The following is a 24,719-nucleotide window of genomic DNA, read 5'->3' as shown; positions in this document are numbered from 1 at the left end:
CTCTCTCTGTCAAATAAATAAATAAATAATTTAAAAAATAAAAATAAAAAAATAAAACATGGATTTAATTTGAAAGCCTACTAATTTCTTCTGCATTTAACCTGCCTGGATATCCAGTTGCTTATCTATAAATAGAGTTAATGGTAACTTTTTTGCAGGGTTACAAATATTTAAAAAAAAACTAAGTCTTGTAAAATACTTTGAAGATATCATTATGAATATAGATAGTACAATTATAATACAGGTCATAAGGATCTAATTTATCAGAGTAAAGAAATTTCTCAGAGAATCAGAAGGTACATTTGGAATGTGGTAAAGCAAACACAGGGGGCATATGGAAGAAGTATTCTTTTGTTCAATATACCTTCTTCAGCTAGAGTTCTGTCTTCAAAGGTTTACAATAAAGCACACCTCCTTCAAGAAGCCTTCCCACATTTCTCTACAGTTACTTTCTCACTCTCTCTCCAGTATACTTTCATAACTCTAAAACTGCAGTACATATGAAAGTAATATACTCAGTGCCACTAATCATTAGGAAAATGCAAATAAAAAACACAATATCACCTCACACTTATGAAGACGGCTGTTATCAAAAGAAGAAACAACAAGTGTTTGGCAAGAATGTGGAGAAATGGGATGGTAGGAATGTAAAATGGTGAGGTTGCTGTGGAGAACAGTATGAAGTCTCCTCAAAAAATTAAAAACAGAACTACAATATGACAAAGCATTTCCAATTCTGGATATTTATGCAACAGAATTTAAATCAGGACCTCAAAGAGGTATCAGCACTCCTATGTTTTTTGCTGTACTATTCACAATACTCAGGATGTGAAAACAAATTGTCCATCTATGGATGAATGTTAAAAGAAAAAAAAGTGGTATATACATCAAATTGAATATTATTTAGCCTTAAAAAAGAAGGGAATTCTGTCATATGTAACAACATGGGATGAACTTGCAAGACATTATGCTAAGTGAAATAAACCAGTCACAGAACAAATATTTCATGATCTCATCTACATGAGATAGCTAAAACAGTCAACTCAGCATCGGAGAGAGGAATGGTGGTTACCAGGGATTGGAGATAGAGGGAAATGGGAAGTTCCTAATCAAAAGGTTTAAAGTTACAGTTACACAAGATGAATAAGTTCCAGAAATCTGTGGTACAACACTGTGCCTATAGTTAACAGCCGTGTATGGTACACTTAAAAGTTTGTTAAGAGGGTAGGTCTCAGGTTAAGTGTTCTTACCACAATAAAACAAATACTTTTAAAAATTCAGTTTATCTCATCTTAGAAGTATTTATGAAATGGACTGTCTTTTCTCTTAGATTGTGAGTCTTGAGTAACTTGGGCCATAATTCTTCAACTCTCCCACAAGGTCTAGCATGGTGCTTTACATACTAAGTAGCCAATGAGTACGTATTTAATTAAAGAACAAACTTATACTGATTTTATGCATTCTAATGGGGAATTAAGGCACAGTTTACAATATCTGTAACCTTACAAAAGTTGGTAGGGAAGATAAATATACCTAGTTTTATACACACACACACACACACACACACACACACATAGTTCCATCTACCTCGTGTGCTCAGCATATAGATGACCCCTGAGGCCTGAGTTAGCCTAGAAAGACTGAGACATAGACTAAGTCTTGAAGGATGACCAAGATAAAGAGGAAGATATTACAAAGAGATGAACATAGAGTATTTCTTGAATGAGGGAAAGAGCAAGAGCACTTGTTACATAAAACAAGCATCTCCTGCCCCCAACCACAGGCACAATTGGTTTGGAGATAACTGAACTGTGCCTGTGTAGTACCGCCCGTACCCTGGCAGATGTCTGAGTAGTAATGTCACTCTGAAGGGTAGCGTCATTTAGGTGGAAAAAAAAAAGCTACTGTTCGCCCTGGACTTTTTCACCCTACAGCTTCTCCAAACTCAAGGAATCGGTGCTTTGCTAATTCTTAATTTTGTGTATTTTGCCATCTCTTCCTTCACCAACACTTATTTTCAGTACTTAAAATATTAACTACCCCATGTTTCTACTTTGATCTATACCTTTTAAAAAATATTTTTAGTTCTTTATGCCTATCCTTGTATACACTGGAAGATCAAAAAGAATGTGAGAAGGCCAGAGTCAGCCATTAAGAGGATCAATTAAGAACAATGAACTTTTATGTAAATAGTCTTTAATCCCAAAATGCATGCACTTTCAAAAGAACTCTAACATCTGGTCTGTTTGGTAAAAGTAAAGCTGAGCATGGAAGCCATCAGCCAGGGTAATTTTGGAAATTGCTCTCTTTTGTATACATATTTGGCTGTAGCATCTGTCAGAAGAGTAGGGGAACTACACTGCAGGAAGAGTAGCAGCAGCCCTTCTGAGAAGCTCCATGCACAACCCCACAACTGATTTGTGTGGAAATCTGCTTTGCGGGAAAGATTTTGGAGAGCCTTTTCAGAATCCTGCAATGTGCAGTGAAAAGTTAAAGCTTGTTCAAAGAGTCCTCCTCAGATAAAAGAGAGAGGAGGAGACCAAGGGGAGGGAAAGGATGCAGATGCAGATCAGGAATGCTCTCTTTAGAACCCTTCTTCCCAGCCAGGAACTCCTCAGCTTTCACAGTGAAAGGCACTGAGTAAAGGGAAAGGGCCCTTGTTTTAGGCAGCTCAGGCTGCCGTAACAGATTATTATAGATTAGATGGCTTAAGTAACAGAAATTTATTTTCTCACAGTTCAGGAGGCTGGGAAATCCATGATCAAGGTACAGATCAATTTGGTTTCTGGGGTGGGCTCTCCGGACCTGCAGAGGGCCATCATCTTGTGTTTTCAGACGGCTGAGAGAGAGGTCAGAACAAGCTCTCAGGTGTCTTTTATAAGGAAACTCATCCTATTACGAGGGTCCCACCCTCATGACCTCATCTAAACCCAATTAACTCTCAAAGACCTCAACTCTAAATATCCTACCGCCATGGTTATTGCTTCAACAAACACGTGTACGTGTGTGTGTGTGTGTGTGTGTGTGTGTGTGTGTGTGTGTGTGTGTGTGTGTGTGATGGTACACCGACTTCATAGTAATTCTGAACTAAATAAAAGATGTGTGTTTAGTGATCCTGCCACTGACTAATCATTTGACTTCAAACAGATCCCTCTATCAGTATAATTCTGTTGACTCCCCTGTGAAATGACAATGAAAATGCATGATCGCCTGTAAACTGCAGAATGTCAAAATAGCTTGACTTCCTTGATCTATCTGCAGGGGACAGTCAAAGTGGACACTTAATATTTAGAAACTGTAGCGATTATAAATTTCCTCTCAGAGTCTTACAAATAACTGGCTTGTTTTAAGAGGTGTTTGAGTTTTTTTTTAATGTATGTTTTTTTTTAAAGATTTATTTATTTATTTGACAGAGAGAGAGAGAGAGAGAGCACAAGTAGGCAGAGAGGCAGGCAGAGGGAGAGGGAGAAGCAGGCTCCCCGCCGAGAAGGGAGCCCAACGCGGGGCTCGATCCCAGGACCCTGGGATCATGACCTGAGCTGAAGGCAGCCACTTAACCAACTGAGCCACCCAGGTGCCCCTGAGTTTTTTTTTTTCCTGTCATGATGGGTAATTTAATGGCAAGCTGGGTGTGTGTACATCGGAAATCTCTTATCTATTAGCATCTATTACCTTCTCATACTACAAGTTGATTTTCAACTTCTTCAGTGACACCAGCAGTTCTTACTTTTGTGGCCTCCACAGAGTTTCTGGGTTTCATCGGTGATGGACGCAAGTCGGTGCCTCCCAGATGATTCCAAGATATCCTTTTCTCTAGGATTATGTCCAGGTGTTCCTTTGCAGCTATCAACATATGTGGGTAAAATATCAAAATATCTGTATGTGGGAAATAAGTTTGGAAGAGGTATGCATGACAGAACTTCAAACTCTTTATGGAAGAAACGATGTCCTCATTCTTAAGCTTTTCTTAGCATCTCACTCCTCTGACCCTAGAAGCCCAGCATCTCAGGGTTGGGCCTAAATTTTCAAAACAACTTCTATTTACTTCCATGACATGTCATGGAAATCACCTAGGTTCTTTGAGCTCATTTCCTCATCCATAAAATGTATTAATAATAATACCTAAATTATCAATATGAAATATAATAATAGATGAATTTACTTAGTATAATTTCTGTGTTCAACAAATGGTAACTGGCATTATTATTATTATTTCATCATTGTCATCATCATCATCACATCCTCTCTGGAGGATCCATAAGCTCACAAATCACAAGGCAGCTCTATTAACACTGTGAGACATTATAATGTAGGCACCTAATATTTGAATTTGTGTGGAAGTTAAAGCATGTGATTAAAATGAATGAGACTGGCATTTTCACCTCAGAGAAGTAATTTAATTTTCTAGGTATAAACCTTTCTTTTATAAGAAAAAAAAGGTTATCTAAATATGCAAACCCAACATCTTGCTTTTGGGGGGTTGTTTTTAATTTTGTACTTCACTTAAAAGTGAAGTTCATTATTGCAAATCCTCATTTATTAATTGTAGACCACAATATTGTCTCATATAGATTGTATTAATTTATTTTCCTAATATTAGGGCCAGAGGCTGAGATTCTATCGGCTTTACAAAAAAGCCACATTTGAACTAGCTCTGCTAGTTTAGGATTAGGAATTGTCTCAGGGATTGAGAACAGGGAAATTTTCATTAAGACCAGTTTACTACTCAACAAATATGAAACAATCAACCTTAGTGTCTTAGAATATATTGGATGTTCCCAAATTTTGTTTATTTTCTTTACCTATAACTAATGTTTCTTGATGCTTATCTGAAAGTTTAGCCTAAACCCCCTGTCTAGGCCAGTGCTGAGGTGGTTAAGCCCTCTTCAACCTAATTCTAAAGAATTGAACATTGCCACTTTTTATTCATCAGTCGCCTCTGACTTGTGAGTACCTAAGTACTGATTACCATGCCTTGCCTCGTTCTTGTAACTTGAACTTCAGCTCATGCTCTAGTTGTTATAACAGCTTTTTTGTTGTGTCAAATGCTTGCAGTTCTGTCTTTATATAGCACCCATATTTCTCTTTAGTATCCAGTTTCTGATGGTTGCTGCCCCAAGAACTGCTTAAAATTTCCAAATCCTAACTGCTTATCTCCATCTTGAATGGTCAAGATTCTCAGATCTGATTAGATGTCTAGACATACCACTCCCTTTTGTAGATCTCTTATTTGTGAGCAAACCCTTGTGATTTTTAAATTGCTCCTTGTGCTATGATTCTCCCTATACCTTCAGCCTTGTCTAGCTTCCAGTGCCATGTTCTCCTCCATGTGTATGTGTGTTTCCAATTTCCAACCACTGCCAATTCACCCCATTCTCTTGCACTTAACAAGAACTTGCCTTAAATAGCCATGCTCTGAGGTATAAATGTACTTCATATACATTTTATGCTGAGCTTATTTTGAACAGAAACTTGGGATGTATAACTGGGTAGAGGATGGGGTAGAGAAATTTGTGTTAGATGTAGGGTGGACTAAGAAAGAGAAAGTTACACTGTATCTTGGCTGATGGAGCTCCAGAGCAGAATTACTCTTTTTTAACTCCAGGTACCAGAATCACTGTCATTCCCTGCTTTAATACTTTGCATGATACATCGCTGAGAACATGATTCTGTGTCCCTTTATGGCAGCCCATGATTATATTAATCACAAAGAATGTGTCTTAATACTGTTTGGGACTTCAAGCTCACATTCTGATCCTGGTGAATGGAGTGAATAATTAATAAGTAAAGATGACTCATTATTTGTAAATTAAACCAAGAGGTAGTAGAGAACAGAGTGACCTGTTGAGCATTTTTTTTTTTTTTTAGATTTACTCTTAATTTTGCCCCTTTGATCCTCCCTCATTCTTCACTTTAAGACAAGAAAGTGATTGACATCTTTCTAATGCTGCCAAACTGAATTTAGCCTTTTCTTGGACTTCTCCGGGAAACTCTCAGACCCAACAACTGAGTGCTTGCCAAAGAAATGAAAACATACATGAAAAAAAATATTTTAAAGAGAAATGGAAGGTTATTTCTTCATTTATAAATCCTTTTTAATTCTAAAAGTTTTGCTCAGTATGGTGTTGTCATTTCATATTCCTGATAACTCTACTCTGGCACTGACCATATCAGAATATTTCCTACATTTGGGTGAGTTTGTATGATCATCATGTGGCAATTTAATGTCATGTGACAGCTATGTACAGAGTTACTGGGAAGAGAAAACACATATTAAAAAATTTCTAATGTCAGGTAGTTTACTTCCAGGGATTTACTTTACTTTCATATCTCACAGACTGATTTTGCTAAAGGTTCTTACTGCACACACAACTGAGATTTAGGCACCTTCTCATTTTTCTATTTCACTGATACATAGAAAAGTGGTAAAAACAAAAATAGTGTCTGAGATAACTTTTTTCACTCTAATATCCCTTTTCCTAATTATGGCTACTTATCACCTCCTTACTTCCCATGAATGCCTAGCCTGAGTCCAACTGCCGTGTAACCTAGATATCAGCCAGTACCTAATCTATACCTTCCTGACAAATAGTGGTTTTATATACCATCTTAGACCAGTGTGGAAATGATCTCATGTTTCATTTGTATTACTGTATTTTAATCACCTTTTAACTTTGTCTCCCTAAAGTGACTATAAACTACAGGGCAGTGGGACTGACTATAAGCCAGCTTTGTGTATGTGCTCTGTTGTGACAGATGAAATTATTGTTCTCAATTTACCAGTCCACTGTAGGAGTTAGGTACATGCTCACCCTCACACTGTGCCATGGTCTCCCCAAGACTTGGTGCTCAGTCATATCACTTGCTTTGATCAACATAATGTTAAAGGAGAGGACATGAGTAGACTTTTGAAATGTGTATGTAGGGTTGACCTTGTGCTCTGCTCTTACATTTTGCCATAAGAACTACCTTGTATTGCCCCTAATCCAAGGATGAGTGATACTTGAAGTAGGCCTAGAATAGAATCAGAGCTAGGCGTTAAACCCAGTTAAGCCTAACCTAGATCAGCTGAACCTGAGATGACGTGCAGGCATGTGACAGAGAAATAAATGCTTATTATTATATATCACTGATTTTCTGGTGGTTTATTTTATAGCATTATATTTACAATCATATATTTATATATATACATTATATTTACAATTTATAATAATTACAATGTTTAAAACACAGTAGGTACTTAAATGTTGGCTGAACATGAATTATGACTACTATTTAAATACTGTAATGACTACTGACTATTATTTAAATGACCTATCAAATACCCATATGCATACATATACTTTGGCCACTGCACTCAGTTACCATAACCACAGGTGGGAGTTTTTAAGAAAACCAATAAATGCATCATAATAATTCTCCATCAGTTGGCAAGTACTAACTCAAATTATTAAATAAAGATGATATATTTCCTATTGTTGTGGAGAAAAAATCTAGTTGGAATGAAAGAAGCAAAATGCTGAAACAGTGCCTTTAAAACTGGAGGATGTAGGTAGAAGAAGTAGAGGAGTCATTTTAGACAGAGGGAGGAACATAAAAGAAAGGCACAAGCCGTGGAGAGTGGCCTACTGTGGGGGGGGGGGAGGAGTTATACTGGAGAGTGGATCAAAATCAAAATAAGATAAATTTGCGTAATTTGAGTACAATTAGATAGTGGGGGACACTGAAGGCCAACTAGGAGTCTGATAAAGATTTGTATGAAAACAGAGCTTGGAAATCTTGGGCCACAGAGTCATGTAGTAAAAGAAAACTTGCTCTAGCAGGAGTACTAGAGTTGTTTTGAAAGGAGAAAATTACAGTCATAGAACCAAGGTGATAAGTGGTGACCCTCTGTAAAGCCTGGCCTCATAACCCGGGATTTCATTTTATACTACAGAAGAAAATGTGTGTGTTCTCCAAAGTTATCACTTTCTCTTCACAAAATTATGCAAATTTTGAAGTGAGTTTAGAAAGTCAAGCAGCAGGACACTAAATTATAAGGAAAGAACAATCCTTTGGTACATCTTGACTTTCAGCCAGATTCTTTTCTCTGAAATATATTCATTATTTGAGTCACTGATTTTAAAGACCACATTGCCCAACGGATGTGCAAAGGAAAGAGTTCATTTAAGTTATTCTTCAAGGAAATTGAAAAAAAGTTTTTTTTTTAAATTAACATAATGTATTACTTGTTTCAGGGGTACAGGTCTGTGATTCATCAGTCTTACACAGCTCACAGCGCTCACCATAGCACACACCCTCCCCAGTGTCCATCACCCAGCCACCCCATCCCTCCTACCCCCCTCTACTCCAATAACCCTCAGTTTGTTTCCTGAGATTAAGAGTCTTTTATTGCAGTGTAGGGAGCTAGGGGTTGCTACTTTAGTGATTTTACTCGTTTCTTTAGGATGACTGTCAGCTGAGATTCTGGAGGTCGTAACTCAAATATAAATGTTAAAACTTACACAGTTATCCATGCTGGTAACATGAAAGTGATACAGCTGTTGTCAGCAAATTAGGGGTCATCAAATTGCTGAAAAAAAAAGAAACACACAAGAACTAGAGTTGATTCAATTATGTCATATTTAGCATTATTTTCTGTATGTTCATGCTTATAAATGCGATGTAAAATGTTTGAACTTGACAGAGGGACATTTTACAACCTATTACTAAAGCCTATATCTATGCATTCATTATATTTCTGGTAACTTGCTTCAGTTACTTTTAATTTCAAATCTATTTTTATAATAAAAATAATAATATAATTATAATAAAAATATAATAATTTATAATAATAATATAATAATCTATTTTTATAATAATAATAATAATAATCAAATCTATATTTTATATAGAATTTTAGAGCTGGAAGGGACCTCAGAGGAACCTCATCTCATCCTGTCATTTCTGAAGCGGAAATAGTTGTCTCAGTAGTGACTGCCATGATGGGGGTTGTGTGGAGACCTTAATTCAGTGTTTCTTATTAATGGTACCACTGTGTCCACCTATCACTCAAAGGCTCACAATCAACCCGGCTCTCCCTCTCTCTCATTCTCACCGGCTATTGATTCTAAGACTGAAATATCCATTGTTTCTGACTGCTCCTTTAAATTTCTTTTGAAATACTCTAATTTAAACCTCCCATTACCGGGGTGCCTGGCTCAGTCAGTTAAGCAGCTGCCTTTGGCTCAGATACTGATGCCCGGGTCCTGGGGTCTGGGATCAAGCCCCCAGCCAGGCTCCCTGCTCAGTGGGGAGCCGATTCTCCCTCTGTTCCTCTCCCTGCTCATGCACTCTAGCTCTCTCGCTCTCTCTCGCAGGCTCTCTCTCTCAAATAAATAAAAATCTTAAAAAAAATAAACCTCCATTACCTCTCACCTGGACAATTTTAATAATCTCACAATACATTTCTGTGTCTATTTTTTCCTTTTCCATTCGTCTTACACACACTCTACTTCCTGAAAGTCATCCCTCATTATATATCTCCTGATTAAAAATAAAAACTCTAGGGTGCCTGGGTGGCTCAGTTGGTTAAGCAACTGCCTTCGGCTCAGGTCATGATCCTGGAGTCCCGGGATGGAGTCCCACTTCGGGCTCCCTGCTCAGCAGGGAGTCTGCTTCTCCCTCTGACCCTCTTCCCTCTCGTGCTTTCTATCTCTCATTCTCTCTCTCTCTCAAATAAATAAAATCTTTAAAAAAATAAATAAAATAAAAAATAAAAACTCTAAATCTCATTATATGTCAAATAAAATTCAAATTTTTTTAAAGATTTTATTTATTTATTTGACAGAGAGAGACACAGCGAGAGAGGGAACACAAGCAGGGGGAGTGGGAGAGGGAGAAGCAGGCTTCCCGCAGAGCAGGGAGCCCGATGCGGGGCTCGATCTCACGACCCTGGGATCATGACCTGAGCCGGAGGCAGATGCTTAACGACTGAGCCACCAGGCGCTCCTAAAACTCAGATTTTTTTTAATATTCACAACAGCACCATTTGATATGGTCCCAATCCACTTCTCCAATGTTATTTTAATATATACGGAGAATTAACTATGAGCAAGATACTGCTTGTTATTGGACAAATATGCCTATTTGCCAATTTCTATAATATCTTATGGCACTGGACAAATACTTATAATTCTAACTCTGAACAATAAAAATAGCCTCATTTATACTTAATACCATCTGGAATAGAAAAACTATATTTTTATATGTATAAATATATATATTTATATGTACACATGTGTGTATGTGTAACCTGACATAAAAAGATTGCTATCATAAACCATTCCAATTTATAACATTTTCATATTTTGAAAATTAATTTAAATAGAATGTTTCAAAATTTTAAAAAGGGTAGTTACTATAATTACACCATCCCAAATGTTGCTTTCTTTACATTAAAAATTTTTCTCCTTTTAATACTAATTTTGATAGTGAATTTCAAAATTTTCTCAAATTTCAATTGATATTTCATTGCCTACATTATATCACAATGTTTTTCCTTTGAGAAGCAAATTCCTTTCTATAAGCTAGTTAATATTTATCAAATGATCCCACGGAATTGTTGCTTCTTAATCATGAGCTTTTGCTCAAATACGGCAAGTAGGTCATTGTCATGGTTAAGATAGACTCCACAGGCAGACTGTCTAAATTGTAAACATTGCTCTCCTTCAGCAGTTTCATGAATTTAGCAAACTATGTAACTTCTAGATGCCTCAGTTTTTCATATAAAAATGGGAATGAAACCCCGTAATGTTTTAGTGAAGATTAATTAACACTATAGAGGGATGCCTGGGTGGTTCAGTCAGTTAAGCGTCTGTCTTTGGCTCAGGTCATGATCCCGGGGTCCTGGGATCGAGTACCACATTGGGCACTTTGCTTGGCAAAGAGCCTGCTTCTCCCTCTGCCTGCCACTCCCCCTGCTTGTGCTCTCTGACAAATCTATAAATAAAATCTTTAAAAAAAAAAGTCTATACATATATGGGCCTTCAAAGAGAATCTGATTTACAAAAATCATTCAATAAATACTACCTGTTATTATTATTCACAACTACCTGGACTAAAACTCTACATTTACTGTCAACTAACCCCTTGAGCTGTTTTATTCTCAAACTCTATTTGAAAATCATAACATTTACCAGAAACTTTCTAAAAACCTCTTGCATTACATTTTAGTTAAATGGAATGGGATTTACCAGAAAAAAATAGTATCATGCTATTTTAATAATAGTAGGTCAAGTGAGTAACTGCTGTAAGAATAAAATGATTACTTTGGATTCTTGAAAGTGGGAGTTAATACCTCTAGGAGCAGATTTCTTAATATTAAGAGTCTGTTGAAGAATTTTGACCTACTTATCTTAAAGATCGATCTCCTACCTAGCTGGGACTTTGAATGATTCTAAGAAGAAATGAGAGGCTTTAGACAATTCATTGTCTGGATATTGTCTTTATATCTGTCAGGTTCATAGATGACATTGGAGATTAACTTTTTGTAGTGTAGACACAGTCTACCCAAGCTGTAGGTCCTGGTTGATAGAAAAAGAAAGATGCCTTTGCCAACTCTACTTCAGTGGTTATTAAATGTTACTATACATCAGAATCACCGAGGACTTATTAAAATAATAAATTACTCTGGTTCAGTGTTTTTTGAGTAAAGCTAGAGAATCTGTATTTCTAAGAAATTCCTACGTGATGTTGATACTGCTATCTGAGAACCACATTTTGACAACACCCTCTCTAGTTCATTCAAAGTCGTCTTCTTACCTTCACGTCACTATCTTCACATCACTATCATTATTCGTTTTTTTTAAAGATTTTATTTATTTATTTGACAGAGAGAGACACAGTGAGAGAGGGAGCACAAGGAGAGTGGGAGAGGGAGAAGCAGGTTTCCCACTGAGCAGGGAGCCCAATGTGGGGCTCGATCCCAGGACCCTGGGATCATGACCTGAGCCGAAGGCAGACGCTTAGGACTGAGCCACCCAGGTGCCCCTCATTATTATTTTCTTTATGGCTACATTTTTGTTGCTCCCTCTGCTTAAGAAAGAGTTTGGGTTTCCACTGCACACATTCAACAACAGGTACTAAAATTTATTGACATCTACCATGCTTCAGACGTGGAAGAATCAGATACAATTTAGAATAATACTTTTCCCAAGCAGGCTTATTTTCCGACTACTAATCCTCTCCACTCCCTTGATTATGTATTCTCTGGCCAGTCCATGCTGTTTTGATTTTCCTCCCTTCTTAACTCACAGTCTAGTACTTACTAGCTCATTGTCTCATTATTCACTGTTACTTCCTCGGGGGTGTTTTTGTTTGCATGACCTGATTACTAACCTTTTTGAAAGTAGAGGACTTTATCTTATATATCTTCTATTTCAGTATGATCCTTGGCAAGTAGATTTCACCTTTCAATATGTACTGATTTGTTATCAAAATTCTTCTGACAGAGTTTTTCATGATATCAACGAATGCAAAATATATGGCAATATGAATGGGTCATGGGGTGGGATTGCCAGATTTTGTAAATAAAAATACAGGATTCAAGTTAGGTTTTAAATTTCAATAAACAAAAATAATTTTTAGCATAAGTATGTCTCCTGAAGTATTTGGGACATATGTATACTAAAAAACTATTTTGTTTTCTGAAACAAATTTAATTGAACATGTTACATTTTATTTGGCAACCCTTTTCATAGATCTTCAGAACTTCATTTTTTGAAACTTCATTTATAGGGTCATCTGAACAGATCTTGATGCTAGAAATAGGTCTACTATAGTATTTCACCATGTCTTAGCAATGTGACTTTGTGCAAAATACTTTCTCTCTCTGAGCTTTACTCTACTCATCTAATGAATGCAGATGATGGCTATAATTGCCCAAGCAGGTAAATCATAATTTCTCCAGTATTTTAATGTAAATACTTAGTAGGATTAGACACATATGGTGACCATTAATGTACTTGTGAACTGGTCATCTAGAAGATCTAATTCAAATATGTACACACCATATATTATACTTCAGGCTTATGGTGGATACTGTTAAGGCATATTTCTGCCCTCAGGAAGTTTAATTAAGTGGTATGCTTTTAAATGTATAAGAGATAGTCTAAGAAATAGGTCATTAATAATCTTAGAGCTCCTGGACCCACCAGCCACAGAGTTTGCAGCCAAGTCAGCTGGTAAAGAAGGACAGGGAAAAGCCAGACCTTGGGTATTTCCTTGGATTAGGCTCCCTCTGGTCCATTACTCAGTTTTTCATGCCGCCATCACCATGACCACATTGCTATGTTAATCAGATTAGACTCTGGTGTCAATGTCTAAGCTGGTCAGAGAACAAGGAACAAGGCAGAGAACAAGGAATGTGGGCAAGGTATAGTCTGAGAGTTTTAGTTTTTCCAAATCCTATATTAAAATAAGTAAATAATGTTCTGATGCTAAAAACTTATTCATTAGTTAACAGGTATCTGTTAACAGGAGTGAGTTCTCATGAAATTGTGGAAAGATTCTAGGGGCATCAATAAAATTAATGCATAAGCACCAAAGACAAAATTTGCTATCCATCACTATTTTTTCGAGGCTCTTTCTGTCCCAGAAATATGGGCAATCATTTGGTTAAGTCCTAGGAGAAAAGACAGAAAGTTCAACAACGCTAACCTGTTGTATTTGACTTGATGCCCACACTGACCTAAATTTGCTTTCAGTTTCTGAATTTCATGCCTGTGTCTGCAAATATGAATTCTATCATTTGGTATATTTGACCCTTCTTCAAAGGAGTGAATGGTCCTAATTTGTGCTTTACTTGCCTTGCAAAGAGACCTGTAAATGTTTAAAGGTCTGAAAAGTATCCTAGGTTCAAACAGTGATGCTTTAGTAAATAATTAAGGAGAATTTCTTAACTATTTGCAATTATTTTGCAGTCTAGAGAAAGTTTTTGGCTAGTTTCTTAGGGTTTGCAAGTTTCTTCATACTGTTTTAAATCACGCATTTATTCCCCGTTGGTGAACAAACCATTATTTTATTCACTTTTTATTCCTGATGTCATATGTGCTTCTCAGTTGGGCTATACTTGTCAACTCCCTTTCATGCTACCTTTCCAAATATGTGCATTTGTTAATGTAAAATTCCCAAGTGTGCTCTGCTTTCTCTTTCTCTCACCGTATTTTTAAGACTTTTTATGTTATAAAACTATACCAAGTCAGGCAATAGATATGCTCATGCCTTCCCATTTAAGAAATGGTTACCTGCAAGCACTTAGCTTGCATAATTACACTTTGTGACATGTGTATTTGTTTACAGCAAAAACTTGGCTAGAAAAAATTTAATTATTTTTCCCACCCATTCTTTAAATTGAAAATAGCTCCAAAGTTGGTGTTTTGAAAACAAAGGAAAACAAAAACAAAAACAAAACAAAAGACTCTTAGCTCTTGGCAAGTAAGGAAGTATGAAATAAAAGAGAATGTAAAAGAGTAAAGCCTGTGTTGCCAACAAAGGAGAGAGATTTAACTTGACACATACCAACAGTCCTAAATGACAAAGGCCAAATAAACATCTATAGACTTTCAAAAATTAATTTTAAAGGTGTATAATTTACATACAATAAAACCCACCCATTTTAACAAGTGTGGGAGAGGATGTGGAGGAAAGAGAACCCTTGCGTACTATTGGTGGGAATGTGAAATGGTGCAACCACTGTGGAAAACAGTATGGAGGTCCCTCAAAAAATTAAAAATGGAAATACCGTGCAATCCAGTAATTCCACTACTGGATATTTATCCAAAGAAAATGAAAATACCTATTTGAAAAGATACATGCACCCCAATATTTATTACAGCATTATTTAAATAGCCATGGTATGGAAGCAACCTAAGTGTTCACTGATAGGTGGATGGATAAAGAAGATGTGGTATATATATATATATACAATGAAATATTACTTAGTAAAAAAAAGAAAGATCCTACCATTTGCAACAACATGGATGGATCTTAAGGGCATTATGCTAAGTGAAATAAATCAGATAGAGAATGAGAAATACCATATGATTTCACTTATATGTGGAACCAAAACCAAACAAGCAAAAAAATACAAACAAAATAGAAATAGAATCATCAGTACAGAGAACAAAATGGTGGTTGCCAGAATGGTGGGGGTTTGGGGGATGGGAGAAATAGCTAAAGGAGATTAAGAGGTACAAACTTCCAATTATAAAATGAATAATTCATGGGGATTAAAAGTACAGTATAGATAATATAGTCAAAAGTATTGTAATAACGTTGTACGGTCACAGCTACACTATGTGGTGAGCACAGCATAATGTATAGAATTGCTGAATCAGTATATTGTACACCTGAAACTAATATAACATCGTATGTCAACTATACTTCAATAAAAATAAATTCACCCATTTTAAATGTAAAGTTAGATAAACTTTGAAAAAAAATGTGTACAGTCAAGTAACTATAATCAATACATAGGGTATTGCTATGACTCCCAAAATATCCCTTTTGACCCTTTGTGGTCATTCTTCTCCTTGCCACCATGATCCCAAGCAATAATTGATCTGCTTTCTTTCAGTGTAGTTTTTTGGAATTTATCTGATGGCAGATTATGTTAAGATTCTTTTCATGTATGCGTTTGCAACTGGAATATTTTCATTGATAAATATCTTCTCAAATTGTTTGCCCATTTAAAAAAATGTGTTGTGTGCATAATTATTTTTCTTGTAAGAACTCTTGTTCTTTTTCTTTTTAAAAAAAAAAGGTTTTATTTATTTGAGAGAGAGAGTGAGAGAACATGAGCAGGGGGGAAGGGCAGAGAGAGAAGCAGACTCCCCACTGAGCAGGAAGCCTGATGCAGGATTCGATCCCAGGTCATGATCCCTGAGCTAACCTGAGCTGAAGGCAGACTCTTAACTGACTGAGCCACCCAGGCACCCAAGAATTTTTTTTCTAAGAATAGATTTTGGATATGAATTCTCTGAGTTATACATATTTTGCAAATATTTTTTCTTATGTCTTGACTTTACATTTTTGTAACCATATCTTTCAGGGTGAAGTATTTTAAACCTCAAGGAAAAGTCTAAGATTTTTCTTGTATATTTTTTGTGTGCTTTCTGTTCATTTTAAGTTAATTTTTTGTATCATGTGAAGTAACACTTGAGGTTCATATTCCTTCCAATATACATATCTATTGTTCTGGCAACATTTGTTGAAGAGAATATTTTTTCTTTCTTGAGTTTAGTTAAAATCAATTGTTCACACAATGTGTGTATTTCTGTTTCATTGATTTATCCTCATGCCAATGCCATGGTGTATTGATCATTGTAGTTTTAAAGCAAATCTTGAAATCAGGGAGACAAACTGCTCTTTTTCAAAACTGATGTGGCTATTTTAGGTTTTGCATTTTCATATACATTTGATATTCAGCTTCTCAATTTCTTCAACATGCTGCTGGAATTTTGAATTACATCATAATTTATATATCAATTTAAGAATTGCCATCCTAACATACAAAGTTGGTCTTTAATTTTTCTCAGCAAAGTTTTCTGTTTTGTATGTTTTGTATTTTTGTCTATGTATTTCATGTTTTTGGTATAAATGTAAAAGATATTTTGAAAATTTAATTTACAATTTCCTTGCTAGTATATAGAAACACTATTATTATATATCGATTTTAAATTTTGTAAGTATACTAAGCTCCTATTAGTGCTGGTAACATTGTTATAAACACTCTAGGATTTTCTATTTATTTTTACAAATAAAGAAAATTTTACTTCCTGTACTATTTTCATTTCTTTTTCTTTTTTCCTTTTTGTGTGTGTGTCTCATGTACTGATTAAAACTCCCGTACACTCCTGAATAGAAATGGCAAAAAGGCAACTTCCTGCTTTGTTCCAGTAAGCTCTGCAGTAAAGTTCTCTATTTCATTCCTGATATCAACTATGTGTTTCTTCTTTTCTTTTTTTTAATATCAATCTGCCTAGAGATTTTTCAATTTTTATTGATCTTTTCAAACAACTAGCCACTGATTTTATAGATACCCTACATTATTCTGTTTGCTATTTAATTTCTACTTTTAATCTTCAATATTTTCTTTCTGCTTCATTTGTGTTGAAGTTATTCATTTTTTTTTTTTTTTTTTAGAAAGAGCAAGAGGTGGAGTGGTGGTAGGGGCAGAAGGAGAGAGAGAATCTCAAGCAGGCTCTACACCCAACATGGAACCTGACATGAGGCTCAATCTCAAGACCCTAAGATCATGGCCTTGAGCCTAAATGAAGAGTCAGTCACAACCTACTAAGCCACCCAGGCACCCCTTTTTCTACATTTTTAAGTTAAAATCTTAGATAATTGACTTTAGAGCTTTGTTTTTTTCTAATAGAAACACTGTGGATATAAATTTTCCTCGAAGCACCACTTAAGTTGCATCATACATATTTTCCTATTTTGTGTTTGCATTTTATTTTTTTAACTTCAAATTATTTTATGATTTTCCTCATGAATTTGCTTTTGACTCATATATTATATAGATATGTGTTGCTTAATTTCTAAATATTGGGAATTTTACAGATTTTTTCTATGACATTTCTGGTTTAATCCCATTTTAGTAAAGGAAGATGCTCTTTTTATTTAAATCATTTTAAACTTAAGACATTTTTATGGCATAAACTGTGTCTTTCTTGATGAGTTTTCCATGTGAACTAAAAAGGAATGTGCCCTGTTATTATCTTTAAATGGCAATTAAGTAAAATTGTTCAATAGTGTTGTTCAAGTCTTTTAGATACATACTGATTTCCTGTCCACTTGCTCAATCAATAACTACAAGAGTAGTGCTTAAATTTTAAACAATACTTGTGGTTTGTTCCCTTTCCTCTGTTATATTAGTGTTTTTGTGCTGTGTTGATAAATGCATAAACATTTAAGATTGGTATGTATTTTATTTTTTATTTTTTTATTTTTATTTTTTTTCCTAGGCAAAGAACTTTATTAACCTTGTTTCAAACTTTATTCCCAGGCTTCTTCAGCTTAAATAGCTGCAAAGAATGAATTGTGTATAAGCAAAAACTGAAAAGAGCTGCAGTGTCCAAGGGGCTTGGGCTTAAAAATATTAGAGATCTAGATTTTATCAGATCCATGAACAAAATTTTAAAAAGCAGTCATAATATAAAATAGCAGCTCCCAGTAACTTCTTCAAGTTTTATGTTCTTCAGAAGTTGACTCAATTCAGTTTGCTTCATTCTTAGAAGCTTCATCAAAATTCTCCACAAGATCCGGAACTTCATCATCATCATCCTCTCCGGTAGCAAGTGGTGCTTTTCCATCCACAGATTGTTTGGGCAGAGCTTCTGCCAGTCTTCTTAAACTAGTCAGACTGTCTGCACCAAGTTGGTTTAAGATCCTGGGTAGCATTTCTGTCAGCTGCTTTGTCTCAGCATGGCCTGTAATGGTGAAAGTGTTCGCTGCCAGTGATGCCTGAACTTTGGGGTTGTTAAAATGGATCACTGTTCCTTGGTTTGTGAACATATTCACTTCTTCAATACCAGAGATATTGTTTACCCCTAACTTCTTTAAGGAGAACTGAAGTTTTTTATCATCTGCTGTAGCCGTTCTATGAACCACCTTCTTCTTTCGGCGAGCAGTTCCTTTCCCACCAATGCGCACTTGTGCTTGCAGCTTGGCGAGTTTCTCCTGGTTCATGATAGTTTCTTTCATCTTGTTGGAGCGGAAATGGGACCGCGCGGGGGAATAGGGTTGGCGCTCAGGGGGTCTCGGGCGGACCAGCTGAGATTAGGTGCACACCGATTGGTATGTATTTTAAAATAATTGCCGCTTCATCATTACAAAATATTCCTTGTCATCCCTGGTAACCTTTTCTTGTTGTCAAGTCTACTTTGACTCATAGTAATAAAGTCACTCATATTTTCCTTAGGTTACGGTTTTTATTTAAGGTATAACTTTTCCAATTATTTTAATATTGACAAAGCTGTATTTTTATATTTAAACTGTGTTCCTTGGCAACACCATATATTTTGGTCTTGCTTTTTTATGTTCTTAGGTCTGTGTTTTTTAAATGTATTTAAGTAATTTACATTTAATGAAATTTTTGATATGGTTGGGCTTTTATTTTACGTCTTGCTCCTAGATTCTTATTTGTCCCATATATTCTTTGTTGCTTTTTTTCCCGATAATTTTTGAATTAAAGACATTATTTTTATATTTCCATCTTCACTATTGGCTAGTTGGTTAAAATCTTACATTTAGTGGGTGCTATAGGGTTTCTGGTCTGCACTTTAAACTTATCTCTATCTTAATATTATACCATTTCCCATATTATATAAAAACCTGAAAACAATATATTTCTAGTTCTTCCTTCTAACACTTCTCTTAACATCTGAAACAAAAGGCGACAACCTCTTACCTTTTTAGTTACCAGGTAGCCTACTTTTTTTCAAAGTTCCCCTCCTTACCTCTTCTTGACACCTTCTGGGGATACCTACATTAATCCTGAGCCCCTTATTCTTGTTATTAAACAGGTATGCTTTTTGGAGCCCACCATTACTGTTGTGGACCCTGGGAGAAGAATCACTTCTCATTTGCTGGTTTTTATTCCTGATGGTACCTCAAGTTTTACCCATCAGTGGAGTTCTGATAATGCAGAAAGTTGTGTCAGATCCTAGTATTTTCATTGCATCAGTCCTTTATCCTATTGTTAGTTTTATTTTTATTTAATAAGCAATTTTTAAATTTGAAAAATAATTCACACACTAAAAAATTGACCACTTTAAAGTGCACAATTCAGTGGGTTTTAGTATATTTAAAATGTTCATTGATGACCATTAGCTAATTCTTGAACATTTTGATTACTCTTCTCCCCCTATAAAGCCCCATACCCATTAGCAGTAATTATCCTTATCTACCTCCACTCAGGCCTTGACAACCACTAATCTACTTTCTGTCTCTGTGGATTCTGTACAGTTCGTATAAATGAAATCATACCATATGTGGCATTTTGTGACTAGCTTATGTCATGTAGTATGATATTTTCAAGGTTCATCCATGTTGTAGCATGTAAGAGTACTTCATTCCTTTTTATGGCTGAAAAATATTCCATTATATAAACTGTAATCAGAGGGTAGACTGTGGAAGAATCCATGGTCATCTGTTTTTGGTGAATATTTTTGACTTTCACAACCTGTACAATACACAAGAAGTGAGGCTACGTGAAATTTGCACCTAATTATAAATATGCTATAAATTTTTGCCTTTGTTTAAAAATCAGCCACCATCCAATAAATAGGCCCAGAGTCCCCAGGAGAAATGTTCATTCCCAATGTGGCAAAACTGAGAGGCCATGTATAGGAGTTCTGGCCAATAACTCAGCTAAGACTTTAGCTGATGTCTAGCATCAACTGCCAGACAAGACAATAAAGATCTCTCCAGATAATTACAATAAAGACTAAGGAATCACCAGCCTTTGAGTTTTCCCAAATGAGGTTCCAGACTTTGTGGAACAGAAGCAAGCCATCTCGACTGTTCTCTCTCTGATTTCTGATTTGGAAATTCAACAAAATGTAATAAATGTAATATAATATAATATAATTGTTTTTATTTCTAAGTTTGCTGTTGATGGTTATACAGCAACAATATCTTGAGAATCTTGCCTTACTTCTTTTTTTTTGCAGTAATCATTAGTGAGTATCCTTCCAAATGAAAAGAGATTTTATGTTTACAAAAAAGTCCCTTCACAGCCAGAAACTTAAGAGTAAAAATCAATGGCAGCAATTTTAAAACACAAGGAGGAAAGGGAGGAAAGGTTAAGGGAAGAAATAACAGGGTAACAAGAAACCAGGTAGAAATAAGGAAGGTGGAAATTTAACTTCTAGGGGATTCTAGCTTCCTCGGCAACTTTTAGAACATCTTCAAACTCTTCAGTGTTCATTGGAATGGTATAGATAACAATCCATTGTTTAATTTTATCTATTTATGTCACAGTACAATTTCTGTCCAGCTGAACTTTTGTATTTCACATATACACGCACACACATCCTGCTTTTTTTTCACTCCATTATTCTGACCACTACCTCTATTATATACACAAAGTCCCTCTCAAAAAAGGCAAAAACAAGCAAAAAACTTCAGGGATTATTGAGTATGCCCCCAAAGGGCTAGCAATCTGGTAAGAATCTATGAATGGAAAGATAACTTCAAATAAAAAATGGGGTGGGAAGAAAAGGGCAGGAGACTGGATGGGTGGAATTTAGAAATATTTCTGTAATAGAAGCTTAAAAAAAAAACGTTCAAGAAAAACCCAGACTATAAAACAAAAAACCTGAGATACCTTGATCTAAGTGTAGATGGGTATGTTTGAAACTATGGGTCAGTTCCCCCACAGATATCCTGGTAGCCCCAGAGACTCACAGATCTAGGAGTAATCTGTTTGAAAACCAAAACTACTGAGTTAATCTATACAGGCCAGTCTGGCTCTAATACTCACTTTAAGGTTAATGGGCAATTACTAACACACAGGAGAATGGGTTGAAGTCAGCACATGAACTTGGATGAAGTCTTACAAATGAGCAGAATAATCATCAGTATGCTTAATAAACTTTAAGTAAGAGAAGAATTCTAAGTTCCAAAATATGTGCCCATCTGCCCCATAACATCTATCAGTGATGAATACTACCCGATAGAAATGGCATAATTGATACTAAATCTGGCAGGGATCACAAAGAACAAGTCTTTTTTAACCAATCTCCATTTCTTCTCTAACAGACTTAACCTTCTGCTGTGACACGGATTCAATAGACAGTGCTGAATTCCAGTGAGGCAATTGTCACGGTCCCTCGTGATAGTCTAGTCTATAACAGGGACTGGCTGGAATGGTGGTTCTGTAGAATAGAACAGAATCCAGTCTAATAACCATTCAAATGGTACTGGTTAACAGAGCACTATCAACCTGAATGATGTTTCTGAACATTTATCTCAGGGCTGTGACCTCTACCCTGTCCCTGTCCATATCAATGATTTAAATGACCATATATAAATGTGTCTAAAGGACAAATACACTAGATGACAGAATAAGGATCACAAAAGTCCCTGACAAGCTGGGATAAGACAAAACTGCAATAATATATATCTTACAAAAATTTACTTGATCTGTTGAATCCGATTACTATAAAGACTAGAGCAGATATATCTTAGCAGATAAAAGTCACTACAGATTTTTAGGAATAGTAAATACAATGTAAATTAGCATAGTGATACAGCTACACTAAAACCATTTTTGGTGTTCATGTCCAATTTGGAACAATTCTTAAGGATAAAGGAGTAAATGGAGTTTTGTAATAAAAGTTGTGTGATGGTATTGACATAATTCAGCACAGCACTGAAAATTCATGAAATAAAGCTACATGCAACAGTATTAATGAATCTCAGGAATATAATATTTAGTGAAAAAATTTCAAATTATAGGAAAATAGAATTCAATTTATACAACTTTTCAAAATTGTCAAATTGCTTAAGATAAATATATAGGTATTTATTTTTAAAAAAGGATGATAATCACATACTAAAGGCCAATAGATGTTTCTGAGTGAGGATGGAGTGAATAATATTACAGAAACATACACTAAATGTAAAAATATATTTTTTAAAACTGTGTGTTTGATAAATGTATTTCACTGAAATATTACCTTTTATTTCTTACAAATATTTAATAAATATACTTTGCTGCTTTTATATGATAAAACTATTATAAAAAATGATTTGTAAAATCTTAGGACATCTAGAAACCTCTTTATTACATGATTTAATGATTAAACACTCTTTTGGGGCAAGAATTTTGTTAGGATTATTTCACTTCAGTTAATGAGAACTTAAGTAACTTATTTTTATAACACATGAGTTACCAAAAACTATCTTAACAGCCTCTAAAATCTTAGAAAAATGCAATATGACTCAGGATGTTGTGCAGGTGTGGGGACTCAGGGAACTCAGTATCCTTGAAGCACTCAGGATATATTGTTCCTACTCTAGATTTCCTCTACTTCAGGCTTCAGCTGATCTCTGACTTTGCTTACCTTGTACTACAACATACCTGGCTCTGCATGTCCTCTCACCCCAATCTAGACACTCCCAGAGAAACCTTCTGATTCGCTGGGAGGACACTGTCCAATATGGATTGTCCCTGAAAAAAGGCTACTTCCTAGACTTTGGGCAATCAGCAGAACTTCTCTCAAGTCAAGCCCTGTCCTTATTCTACTTAGTAAAAAGCAGTCATCTTTTGTTTTCCACAAAAGGGGATTGAAAATATGGCTGTCATTCAAAGAGTCATGTCCTGCCACAGGGATACATATATTAACTATTAGGAAAAAATGGTCTATATAGTCATTCTTTTAATCTTGAAATTTAATAACTATCTTTTTTCCAAGACTAGTGTCATGCATTATCCATCAATGTGTTATGACCCCTATCATTGCATATAGTGTTCTATGAATATATCAACTTAGGGTTTGGTAAATGTAAGAGTTAATAAATGAACATTTAACCAAATAAAGAATTCATTTAGTTAAGGAAAATTATTATATTTGAAAGATATGAGTAATTAATATATCAGCCCCTTCTTTGTTTTTGAAGAATGGTCCATTTCATGACCACAAAGCACTCTACATACAGCTGCCTGGACAAACTCAGTTTTAGTACAGGGACACGGTATCAGGGAGAGTCCAATATATATTAGGAATCAAGAAAGGAAAAACCAAATTCTGCAGGACAGTCTGAAAAGACTATCAGTTCTGTTTTCCCAAGACAATTTTTCATCCTGAACCAAAAAAATTACACTAATAGGAAAGCTCATCCCATCTGCAGGTCAAGTAGAGACAGTATAGCTAAAATACTGTGTAGTTTGGAGACAACAATACAAAAGTAGGCTTATGTTAGAATCTTTTTTAAATTTTAATTTTCATAAATTTTTTCTTTTAAATTTTTTTATTGTTATGTTCATCACCATACATTACATCATTAGTTTTTGATGTAGTGTTCCATGATTCATTGTGCATAACACCCAGTGCTCCACGCAGAACAAGCCTTCTTTATAATTTTCATAAATTTTATTGTGTAATATGTTTAATTATGTATGTGTTTTCTGGGCCTGGGATTTTAAATAATCTTGCATCATAGGAAATTTGACCAAATTTCTCCCTTTTTTCTCTCTTTCTCTTCAGTTCACACTTTAAAAAATATCAGGATGAATATTTTCCAATAGACTATAACTAGTGTACAGAACTCCTGCCAGTTAGTTCCTGAGCCATGGCTGTCAGAGCAATACCTCAAATTTTATGTTGTGAAAACTGATTTTGTTTGGCCTGTCACAACCTCCGCTAATGAAATACCATTCAATTTAACAACTTCAGGGTTCAGACGTCATACCAGAAGACAGTTATCACCTTGCTCTAATTCCTCAGATGAAGATCAATCTTAAATACACATGATGGTTTCAATGAGATGGCACAGTGTCTAGTACAGAGTAAGGGATTAACTTCATGTAAACTATTCAGAGATGCAGATCCTGACACTGGGGTATTAGTGAGATACATATTAGTGTGATGGGTAAAATTAACTTTTAATTTTTCTGGACTGTGCATGGATGTTATTGCCTGGATGGGGGCTGGATCTACAGGGGG

The 24,719-nt window shown here is 35.5% G+C and overlaps 1 protein-coding gene across 1 annotated transcript; it reads right to left on the bottom strand.

The window, feature by feature from the left end:
• Positions 1-18,261: 18,261 nt before the first annotated feature.
• Positions 18,262-18,831, bottom strand: LOC118357274 (transcription factor BTF3-like). Its single transcript, XM_035728962.1, has one exon. The coding sequence runs from the start codon at positions 18,748-18,750 to the stop codon at positions 18,262-18,264; it is 489 nt and encodes a 162-aa protein (XP_035584855.1). The 5' UTR covers positions 18,751-18,831.
• Positions 18,832-24,719: the final 5,888 nt, after the last annotated feature.

This window comes from Zalophus californianus, chromosome 8, assembly GCF_009762305.2.
Source record: "Zalophus californianus isolate mZalCal1 chromosome 8, mZalCal1.pri.v2, whole genome shotgun sequence".
NCBI classification, from domain to species: Eukaryota; Metazoa; Chordata; class Mammalia; order Carnivora; family Otariidae; genus Zalophus; species Zalophus californianus.
This window is presented reverse-complemented; position numbering and strand designations above follow the sequence as displayed.

Excerpts from the sequence above, each read along its gene's own strand:
- LOC118357274 (XM_035728962.1), bottom strand. The coding sequence starts at position 18,750 with ATGAAAGAAACTATCATGAACCAGGAGAAACTCGCCAAGCTGCAAGCA.